The sequence below is a fragment of the Lissotriton helveticus genome, chromosome 1_1 (genome assembly GCF_964261635.1).
Source record: "Lissotriton helveticus chromosome 1_1, aLisHel1.1, whole genome shotgun sequence".
In the NCBI taxonomy this organism is placed as follows: Eukaryota; Metazoa; Chordata; class Amphibia; order Caudata; family Salamandridae; genus Lissotriton; species Lissotriton helveticus.
This window is the reverse complement of record NC_136057.1, coordinates 1,085,782,905-1,085,795,102: the sequence shown is the minus strand read 5'-3', so window position 1 is coordinate 1,085,795,102 and position 12,198 is coordinate 1,085,782,905. Positions and strand designations below refer to the sequence as shown.

Below are 12,198 nucleotides of genomic sequence, written 5' to 3'. Positions count from 1 at the left end.
CTTTCTTTCTATACCTCTTTTCATGTTGCAGCCTCTGCATCACCATTTTATCTTTACCTTGCATTTTTATAATTCAATAATTCTCTCACTACCTCACATTTGTAGTTGTATACGCCTCTTTGCCTCGACTTCTCTCTAACTCACTTCTCTTTCTACCTAATCTTTCTCAACCCTACTCGTCTGTAAACCCCACACACTCACTTGTTCTATACATTTCCTTCTCTGTTTGCAGCTCTCTCCAACTCACTCTAAAACCTTACCTTTCTCTTTATCTCTTTAGCTACCTATTTCACACTCGTTCTGCCCGCTCTGTTTCTTTCTTTCTAGCGATCTTACCTTTCACTCTTTCTCTTTGATCTCTCCCTACCTCACCTAACGCTACCTAATTCCAAGTTGTATTCACCTCCATAGCTTTACCGTTCTCTTTATCTCTGTTTCCTTCTTCTGTCTCTCGCGCCCTTCTGTTTACTCAACAGAGGTGACGGTCACTGTCTAGCAAGGGAAGTGTACACATAGAAAGAAGAGATGAAGGGCAGTACCGGGGAAGAGAATTAAGGAGAATAACATCAGATTTTAATGTGAATGAAATGGTGAAAATGCTTTAAGCAGTGCTTTGATTTTCACTGCTGCAGCAAGAATGTCAATAGTGAAGGGGGACTTTATGTGGGATTATGAATATCTGGCAATTAAAGTTACAATTTCATAGTCAATGTGCATATTACTTATTCTAGTATTATGCACACTACCACTAACATCAATACAGTTGCGAGATCAAGAGCATGGTAAGACATTCAATTACACACAAAGCACTATTGTTGCAAGACAAAAAATCTAGATCCAAGCACAAAAACAAAATGGCTGTATCGATGCTTGTTCAAGCAATCTTTTGCCACCATCTGGCTGGTGGACTCTGACCATCTTCGGCTTTTGGCTTTTTTTGCATGTACCCTTTTATAAACAAACAAATGTAATGTTGAATATAATATTGTTTGACATCATAATGGATTGGATGAGCTAAAAATGGTCACACATTTAAATTGTTCTAAACAGGGGGCCCTATAATATGTATTACCTGGGTCTGCTGAAGTACTTAAGTTGGCAATGCCAAAAACACATATAGTTGTGCATGTTGGTGACTTTCCATTTCCTCCCTGTGCCCTGCTTGTCAGACTGCCTGGGCCAGGAGGTGAGAAGGTACATCCACTAGAATTGACACTGTGATTCTTATTTGGTACCCTGTGCCCTCAGGCCACGTTTGTTGCTGTACAATGCTTGTAAGTAGTAATGCAGAAGTGTTTGCTCCTAATGGAGGTCTGTGTCCTTAGGAGAAATACATATGTCTTTCATCTACCCAAACAACGCCCTAAATGTACAGTACAGGTTCCAATTCTAAACGCCCCTCTTCAGACCGTCCTGCGGACCGCAGTAGGGACTTGCCGCTCATGGGTTTAAGACGCTCTGCTATTTAAGAAAACACGCCAAAATAAAAAAATAAATATATAAATAAATATATAAATATATATAACAATAGACTATCTACTTTGCATTTCACACCTCATGTAAGGTTATGTACATAAAACAAAGGAGCACGCCAAAATATTCTAACTGTGTACACAATCTTACACCGTTCTCTTCACTTTTGTGAAAAGCTCTGTAGATGTCCAGCTAGCTTCAAGGTTTAGAAGTCTCAGTACATACGTACGCTACAGTAAACACACTGGACGTCCTTTACCTCTTTCTGAGGTGACTGCCTTCCCGGTGACTGTGGCTTTGGCTGCTTGCTTGCTTTTGTCCGGTCTGCTGCTCTTTGTGTGTACTGCTTGTACCCTTCTTTCATATCAGCTTCATACTGCTGATACTGCAGTTTGTATTTGTTGGGTGGAGCAGGCAGATTTTCAGGTATTGTTTTCTCTTGCTCTGAAGAAATCTAGAAGGAAGCAATCGGGAATGTAGCGGATAACAATGATCTACAACTTTCAAAAGAGGGAAATTATTCATACTCTAAGCACCATTTTATATTAATGCAATCAATGATGCCTGGCAGAAAATTGAGCCGCTCCTTAATTACAACAGCTACTCGACTGCAATTATTCTTCGGTTTACAAGGTGCCTTTGCTGGAAGCCAATCTGAATATGGATTAAGTAAACTGGAAACAGCCAATTTAAAAACACCTGAAGCATAATACATACTCTGTATAACAGACATTTATTACTGGATAATCTTTAGTTTGAAATTATGAGCATTAATACGTGTAACTAATTATGCCACAAGTTAAGTGCAATTTAAAAATACCTGTGTTTAACATAACAAGAGATTTAGGTCAATAAATGTTATGAACAACAGTAAAATCAGAATTGGGAATTTTCCACTGAAGCTGCATGTGAAAGATTTTACTATACCAACTAACCTCTTACTATTGTCTTAACTTATTCTTGATATTATTTAGAAGGACACAATACTAAAGACTCAGTAAGTACGAAAAGCATACTAAGAGACGAGCTACGAAACAAAATTAAACAAAGGCGCTTGCAAAAACGCTTGTGACATATCCATTTATTTTTTAAATGATGGGAAGTTGGGGGCGTTTCAAGTGCGTCTGGTAAGAAATTGCAAGGAATTGCGCTTCGAACTTAAAATCTCTGAACACCAATTGAGCGGGATCAGAGCACACAGGAGTCCAAGAGAATCTCTACAAATGTTCACAATGCCAGTATAATAAACTCAGCGCACCCTGCTCGAGGACTTGGGAGATTATTTCCCCTCTAAGAAATGTAGAAAACCAGTCGGGCCAAAAGAACCTTTTGTCCATATATGTTTGATAACACCCATCAGTTTTACAGGTAGTGTTGAAGGAGAGCAATGCTTTCATACTGCAGTATCTGCTATATACCCAACATCATAATTCCTCCAAACTGCAAGTCACATATGGATTTTTCTGAAAGATTTATTCCTCGTAGAGTCATTTGCTGTGCAAGGGACATAAGCTAGTGCAACATCTAAAGCTGTCTCTAACTAGTAGTGTGTCAGGAGAAATACCAGTAAGATGAAGATATTGTCTGAAGGTAGGCCCATCATGATTTCTCTGAAACTTATGAACACATCAAAATTCCTGTGTCAAGATAGAAAATACCATTGGAATTGCTGCTAAAACATGCCAGTCTGTTGTCGTAATATGCCATGTGCCTTTAATATTAAGGTGCTGCCGCAATGATCCAGGATGCTACTATTACGTGTGGTGCATAAAACGTCAAACTATCATTGTGCTATCTAAATAGGTCAGTATGCCTCTCTAACAGGCCTGATTCTGCTGAGGCATGTCCACAGATGAGAAGTGCTGATCAATATTCCAGTGGTGATGTTTGCGGAGCCCTGCGCCTTCTAGAGAGAGCCATTCAAGCCCACATCCCTTGTACAACTCTTAGGTACAGGTAGCCACTGGAGGCTTCTTTCGGGAATTGGCACGGAAAAAAAGATAGAGAGGTTCTAAAAGAGCCCCAACTGCTCCTTTGTGGCTAATGAAACCTCCATGATGTAAGTCCAGCAGTTCGACTACTGAGCAGAGGCGAAGCAGCTGGTTTAGCCTCGTGACAGCTACACAAGTTACAAATTAACTCAACATCAATTCCAGAAGTCTATCTTGTCACATGAATATCTTTAGTTACGCAACTGATTAAATTACCTTTCTTGAATGTTCCTACATACGTATGCATGGGTGGAGATAAATGTTATAAAAATCTAAATTTACTAAGGAGTAGCTTCCTAAAAATAGTTGAACTAAGTTATTTTCCATGAAACCTATTGTACTGGTAGTCCTTTTATCCACCTGTGTCCAGCCTCATGATTTGCATGAGTCACAGGAGAAGCACCAGGACATTTCTTGCCCCTGAAGGTCATCTTTCCTTGGGATTGATTTGCATGTGTCATTCCAGTCCTACCCTTTTACTCACCAACCAGCATCCATACCACAGTGTTATTGTTTTAATCCAGACTAATGGGGGAAAGGTTCATATGAAGCGAGAATAACTGCACAACTATCAGAAAATGAATCCCTATTGTGAATAGATTGCTCTCATTGGTATGGCTACTCCCTCTTTCTTGGACGCTGAGGAAGACTGAAGAATATGACAATTTGTAAGAAAGGAAGACACTCTTATTTTATCAGCCACTACAGCCGAGGTAAATACTTTTCATGGCAGACTGTGGCCACAGCTTGCAAAACACAGAGTGGACATTCATGGTAGTAACAGAATGCAAGTCAAGAAGCCCATGCAGCTGCGCTGCAGATTAGTCGAAGGGGGCATATTGTAATAACTTTACAGATGCTGTACTGGGTCTCATATCCTGCACATCAACGTTAGCTGTCTGGAGAAAGCAGATTATCAATTCAGTAACATTCTGAATTCATAACTACACACAATGAACACCAACTGTCTTGGAGTCCTGTTTCCCACGAGTCGTCTTACATGACAAAAACACTGTCGGAGGACCACGGATCTTTGGTCTTACCCAGGAAAAAACATCAGATACCCTTCGGATACTGTGGGCACACGCCATTATCTCAGCTTAATAGCTGTGGAAAGAGGAGGCTAGCACAATTTCCTAGTTTAATTTTATTTTCATTTCCTTACCCCCTGTGACAACTCCCATCTACCATCTGCTAAACTGGAGCAACAATTTTGAGATTCTATTTGCCATTCAAAGACAAACTGCTGTAGCAGTGATCAAACTGCGGAAACATGTGCTTTAGACGCTGCTTATCCAAGACTTGAAAGCAGAACGGATCTTTGGTCCTAGAATCATGGCTAGTTAATTATTCCATTCTGGGCCACTGGCACTTCAATGACTGGGTGACCTCTGCATTAGACTTTATTGCACCAGATGAGACATTTTAGAGGATGGGGGACGATTCCATTGAGCTAAAACAGAGCTGAATGTGACTTGAGTATTTGTGGCTGTCTGACTATTCAACAGCTGCCAAGGCTCTAAGGGTTTTAAGAACTATAATAAGGAAGTAAAAAAACAGTCATTATTTTGCGACATATTACTGAAGACAACTTTTCTCTAGGAAGTCTTTAACATTCTTCGCACGTAGATGTTGTTCATCTACTGTCTCTCCAGAATTTGTGCTGACTTCTTTTTTATTGATAGATTAAACGTATTAAGAACTCATTTGTACCCATTAAGGTAATATCTTCAGACGGTCGTCGGCACTATTACTTATATGCAGACTTTCTGTTCATTACTTGAGAATTTGAAATTGATCAAATCAGGCTCTCGACTTGACTTTTGCCCAGTGCACAATATCATCTAGCAATGAACTAGCTGAAAAAGCCTCAGCAGACCCTGTCACTCTATGGAGTAACAGGCATATCTCTTAGACACCATTTTATAGCAAAAATTACAGAAAAAGTGATAATTCAACAACTGTCCTTATTCATCGTCACTAATGAGATTTTAGATCATATCCAGACAGGGTTCAGCCCTCATCGTAGGACTGAGGCGTCTTTACATACTATGAACAATGAATTGAGGTTCATCATGAACCAACACTGGATAACATGTTTCCTGACCAATCGCACCTAAGCGGTTTCTCTTCTCTACTATCATTCAATTACCAAAACAGTGAAATGTGGTTTGCCACAAGATTCTTCCCTAAGCTCAAATCTATGCGTCACCTTTAGCTGGTATGATTACATCTTTTGGTATCTCAATTGTGTCATGAGCACATAGGACAGTTCATTTTAAAATTGGATGGAAACCGGGGAAAAACGCAATTTTCATAAGTGCTTAGAAGAGGTTGCCCAGAGTATGAGACACAATCTTCAAACACTGATTTTGGATGAAAGTAGTTCATGTGGTTGAGGGGCACGTGTTCTTTTTAGGGTATCAGTACAACAGATTAATAAGTCATCGACCTGTTACTTTTCCTTCAAAAGTTTGATAAAAGTTCTCATTCTGCATCCATCGTACTGTCAGTTTTCGATACATTTGGCAATTAGTTCTCGTCTGCATTACTTTAATTGCCCCCGTTTATGGCTTCCACTTTATCTGCTTAATCGCTTACAGTTAATTCAGAACACTGACTTGGTTGTTAGTTGCTGTTCCACATTCCATGCCAATTTCTGGCCATTTGACTAAGCTTCATTGACTACCAGTGGCTAAAGATAACCTTTAGGTATATATGTACTTGCCACTAAAACCATTTATCACAATGGCATTTTCCAATTCGGTATCTTTTGACTCCATATATACCTCCACGAGATTTGAGGTCAACCAATGCTAACCGTTTTATTGTATCCAGGACCAAAAATGCACACTACAGTTGCAGACCCTTTACTTTCCTTGTAGCTAAGTAGTGGGACTCGATTCCTTTCCATCTGTATTGTAAAACTTTAAAAGGCTGGTTTCTTCTCTTGGTAACCCGGTCCTCTGGCAATCCTGTAACTGCTGCGGCATGTGTTATGTTATAGTTTTTTTTAAAGCGCATAGGTACACGGAGGCTTCCCAGCACTGAGAGTGAGATACGCTGCATAGAGAAGTGGGATGATTTAGTGGTACTGGTTAAAGATCCAAGTCTTCAGCTTTTTTCTGAAGTTTGATTCCACTTCCAGGATTCTTAGTTCACGAGGTAGGGTGTTCCATAGCTTAGGAGCCAGACGCAAAAAAAATCTACCTCTCTATCTAGTTCTTTTTATTCTGGTGGTTCTTAACTGGCGCTCAGAGTCAGACCTTAAATGTCTGTTGGGAACATATAGCGCTATCAAGTCTCTCATTTTTTGGGGACCTCTATTATTAATGGCTTCATGTGTCAGGCATAGTGCGTTGAATTTTATTCTAACCTCAATCGGTAACCAGTGGAGTGCTTTGAGATGTTTTCCGACTGTTTCCTAAATTGGCACCTTACACAGCATTCTAACTGCAGCATTCTGCACAATTTGAAATCGTTTAGTAACATTTTGGTGCCCCTAAGTAAAGGGAGTTTCCATAATCAAGGCGTGAGATGATCAATGCATGTATTACTGTTTTCCGTAAATGAGTAGGAATCAGCTCCAGAACCTTAAGGAGAATTCGAAGTATGCCAAAGCATAACCCTGCTAACTTCTTTGCTTGAATCGCCATTGTTAATTCCTTGTCCATCCAGAATCCAAGGTTCTTGATCGAGGAACTTGGGATTGGCAACTTGCCCAAGCGGCTTGGCCAGCTAGACCGAGATCTAGGGATCACTTTGTTTCCCAGGATTATTAGCTCCATCTTGTCTCCATTCAGCTTAAGACGACTGTTTGTCATCCACTCTACTACTCTTTCCAGGCACAGCGCTAGTTGGTGAGATTCCATCTTGGTGCTAGAATCAAATGAGACGACAGCTGTGTATCATCTGTTTACGCAATCATGGAGATGCCAGACTCCTGTACTTGGTAAGCCAACGGCCGCATACAGACCCTGCAGGTCAGTGGCATTTTATTTGAAAGGAAGCTAGGTTCCTTGACTTGAAAAAATCTGTCCTTCAAGAAAGATACCAGCCAATCCAAAGCTTTATGCCGTACACTGCTATGTCTGAGTCTGTTTTGTAAGATGCGGTGATCCACGGTGTTGAATGCCACGCTTAGATCTAAAAGTAGTATGGCGGCAGAGTTCCCTTGATCAAGAGTATTTTTTAATTCTTTTGAGACTACCAAAAGAGCCGATTCCGTGCTGAGCAAGAAAGCCAATCTGCCTAGGGTGGAGGGAGAGGTTGTTTTCCAAGTACTCAGATGGTGCTCCATTTACATGTTTCTCTATCAGCTTACCAATGAAGGGTAGAAGGGAGATAGGCCGATAATTAGTAAGTTGGGAAGAGTCCAAACTGTTTTTTTGTTGTTTTTTTAATAGTGGTCTGATAATTGCATGTTTCCATGGGATTGGGACTTCTCCTGCTTCTAAGAACTGATTCAGTATTGCCACTATTGATGGGCTCACCTCCTCAGAGACTTTATGAAGTATATGCGGTGGAGCAGGGTCTAGTGGGATCCCGATTTGATATTGACCATAAAAGTTTGTACCTAATTTTTATAAACGAGAGGAAACGGAGTGAGGGTGGGCATGTTAAAGACCCGGTAATGGACCCTTTCCTGACTTGTTACTGCCCCTGTTCCTCCCTGAAGGGAGCTATAGATATCCATGACTTTTTTGTGAAATAAGGTAGCCAGGTTATTATTACATTTTCCCTCCGAGGACTGAGAGGTGAGATTATCATCATTTAAAGTTGTTAAGGATTTCACTACTTTAAACAGTTCCTTGGGGGAGTTCTGAGCCTGACTGATCTGGTTTTAAAAAAATGTCACCTGGTCTTCTTTAATGTTGTCATGATAAGACCTGATAGCCACCTTATAACTATCTCTTAGATGCGGATCATAGTCCTTCCTCCATTTCCTTTCCAACTTTTTACAATTCTTTTTTAAGGACACTAAATGAGCATTAAACCAGGGCGCCCTTTTGCCCTTCATATAAGGATCGTTTTCGTGATCACCATATCTAATGAGTGGTTGATTCAGCTTTCTCAGTTCTATATGCTTTCTCCATATTTCCCTTTAAATTAGGATTTCATAGTTTCCCCCCAGGTTTCCAGGTTAAGCTTTGCCCAGTTCCTTGATAAATTACTAATAGTAGGATGATGATTTTTTATTTGCACTCCCATATTATGTAATGCAAAGGGAATAAAGTAGTGGTCTGACCACTGCATAGTTATTGGGAAGGATAAAGAAATTTCAGGATCATTAGAAATTAAAGGGTCAAGTATGTGACCTTTGATATGAGTAGAAGAGAAAATACATTGAGTTCGCTGTAATCCCTCAATTTCCTGTAACAACCTTTTGACATGCGGGAGATTCGTATTATCCAAATGAATATTTAAATCCCAGAGGATAGTAGTATGAGATTTCCTCACTATTAAACTAGCCAAAGTGTCTATTAGGCTATCCAGGAACTCAGCACAAGGCACTTGGGGCCTATAAATTAGCAAACCTGAGAGAGTATATGGTGGGGTACAAGTGATCGTGAAATGAGTTTCGCAATCTAATATAGTGAGGGGGCTCATAAAATTTAAATTAATCTCTTGCCAGGATCGCAATACCGCCTTTCACCTTTCCAACGCGATCCTGTCTATATATCTGGAACCCTGGAGGAAGGGCCATTAAGATATCTGGGATGGAACAGTTGTTGAGACAGCTTTCTGTAATAAACAAAACATCAAGGTATTCCCCCTCCAATAGCAGTCGGATTTCTGTTTTGTGCTTAGGAAGTGACCGACTATCAACTGAGCCAAGTTTCCAAGGCTTGGTCTCTGCTTGGGTAGTTTGATTTTGTGTGTTACATTTATCCAATACTCTTTGCTCATATTTACAGTGGGTGCAGACTTGCACTCCCCCATACAGCTATTGACTTGCCTACTGTGGTCGCTGCGTTTTCCACAGGGAGTCCTAAATGCCAACAGCTCTTCAGCTGCATACTGAATGTGTTTCTGCTGGATTTGGGCAGGGTTTCTGGTCTCTGGTCACTTCGGGCGCGGCAGGACGCAGACAGGCTTGCCTTTGGCGCACCAGCAGCATGCCCGATGCGTGAGTTCGCTGCCCAGCCTTCATTTTATGTGTGAGGTGTATGCAGACTAGCACGCCAACCTCTAGCACCGACATGCGCACTCTATGGTAGAGAGGGGTAATACTACCTCTGTACTACTCTGATTTTCTGCCCACCGTGCGCCCCTTTAAAATGGCTGCAGCAGCGCGGCCATGCAGTGGACCCGCGCAGCGGGCGTGCCGCTGGCACGCCTAAGGCAAGTCCGTCTGCGCCCGTCTGTGCCTGGACCGCGCCCAGCGCCAGAGGCCCTGGACCCCGCGAACGCCACGACACCAGACTCCACTACGACGCCAGCAGCCTCCACGCACTTAACACCGGCCGAAACCACACCTGCTTCCAGGCCACCCCGAAACAGACCCTTCTCCTGCCGCACCTGCAGCTTCACCTGCGACAGACCCACCAAACCTCCAAGGACTGGACCCAACCATCTCCGCTGCATACTCAACACCCGCTCCGCACGCAAACATGCCGTTGAGCTATGGGATCTGCTCGACACCTCGCCCCAGACGTGGCCTTCCTGACCGAGACCTGGTGAAATAACTCGTAGGCACCCGACATCGCCATTGCCATCCCGGACGTCTACAAGATCACCTGCAGGGATCGCGCCAACGGAACCGGAGGAGGAATAGCCATCGTCCACAAGTCCACCCTCAAGGTCACCACCCACGCAGCCGACACCCTCAACACCGCCGAACACCTGCATTTCCGGATCCACACCGACCCCAACACCACCCTCAGAGGAACACTCATCTATAGACCCCCCCGGACTCCGGGCTCAGTTCAGCCACTCCATCGCCGACCTCGCCGGCACCTATAAACTTGCCTCCACGGACTACATCCTCCTTGGGGACCTCAACTTCCACCTCGAGAACAACAACAACGCCAACTCCGCCATCCTGATTGACAACCTCGTCAACCTCGGCCTCAAACAACTCGTCACCGCACCCACCCACGCCGCCGGCCACACGCTGGACCCCGTCTCCTCCACAGGCAACCATGCCGCCTTCGACCACACCACCGAACTCCACTGGACCGACCACCGCTGCATTCATTTCACCTTCAAGAAACCAACCACGCACACCCGCACCCAACAGCAGACTCGCCGCTGCTGGAGCAAAGTCACTGAAGACCGGCTGATCACCACCCTCACCCAGAACCCACCCACCGACCGACCCCACCAATCCAGACGCCGCAGCCCGCAACCTGCGACAGTGGATCGACGACTGCGCCAAACCCTCCAACAGCCACACCAGCAAGAGAGCCACCTGGATCACCGACGAGCTCCTGACCTCCAAACGCACATGCCGGAAACTGGAGAAAATATGGCTCCACGAACGCACACCGGACTACCACGCAGCCCACAAGGACGCCGCACACAGACATCACCAACTCATCAGATTAGCCAAGAGATTCTCCTCCAAAGACCGCTTGGATAACAACGCACACGACAACAAGACAAGAGCTCTTCAGCATCGTAAAGGAACTCTCCAACCCCAGCGCCAACGACATCCCGCCCTCACAAGAACTGTGCGACTCACTAGCTATCTTCTTCCACTGCAAGATCGCTGACATCCACGACAGCTTCAACACCACGACCTCCCCAACTACGCCAGACTCCACCTCCCCTGTGAACACCACCAGCGCCATCCACCTGACTTCCTGGTCCAACGTCAACGATGACGAGACACGCAAGGTCATGAACTCCATCCACTCAGGATCTCCGTCAGACCCGTGCCCACACCACGTATTCAACATAGACGCAGCCATCGCACCCCAACTACGGAAGGTCATCAACATCTCCTTCGAAACAGCGACATTCCCGGAAAGCTGGAAGCACGCCAAAATCAACGCCCTCCTCAAGAAGCTCAAGGTGGTCCCCCAAGGACCTTAAGAACTTCCGGCCCATCTCCCTGCTCCAGTCCCGGCAACGGTCATCGAGGAAATCGTCAACAGGCAATTGGCCCGCCACTGGAAAACAACAACATCTTGGACCCGTCCCAGTCCAGATACAGACGAAACCACAGCACCGAGACAGCCCTCATCACCGCCAAAGACGACATCAGGCACCAACTAGACAACGGCAAAACATCAGCCCTCATCTTTGGACCTGCCGGACGCCTTCGACACGGTCTGCCATCGCACGCTAAAGACACGTCTCCTAGAAGCTAGAATCCAAGAGAAGGCCCTTGACAGGACCACGTCCTTCCTCTGCGGCAGAACTCAGAGCGCCCGCCTCCCACCCTTCCGATCCGAAGCCACCGACCTCATCTGCGGCATCACCCAGGGCTCATCCCTCAGCCCGACGTTGTTCAACAGAGACATGGGCCCCCTCGCACAAGTGGCCCGCCATCACGACCTCAACATCATATCCTACGCCGACGACACCCAGCTCATCCTCTCCCTCACCAAGGACCCACACACCGCCAAAACCAACCACCACGAGGGAATGAAGGCTGTCGCTGACTGGATGAGGAGCAGTCGTCTGAAGCTGAACTCAGACAAGACGGAGGTACTCATCCTCGGACCCACCCCCTCAGCCTGGGACGACTCCTGGTGGCCGACCACACTGGGAACAGCACCAACAC

The 12,198-nt window shown here is 44.5% G+C and overlaps 1 protein-coding gene across 3 annotated transcripts in view; it reads right to left on the bottom strand.

Moving 5' to 3' along the window:
- Positions 1-12,198, bottom strand: part of CAPS2 (calcyphosine 2) — an 887,654-nt gene that overhangs the window by 625,271 nt on the left and 250,185 nt on the right. For all 3 annotated transcript variants that reach the window (XM_078678143.1, XM_078678133.1, XM_078678152.1), the window contains one exon: positions 1,733-1,927. In XM_078678143.1, coding sequence (XP_078534269.1) covers positions 1,733-1,927 — 195 coding nt within the window. The remainder of the gene's footprint in view (positions 1-1,732; positions 1,928-12,198) is intronic.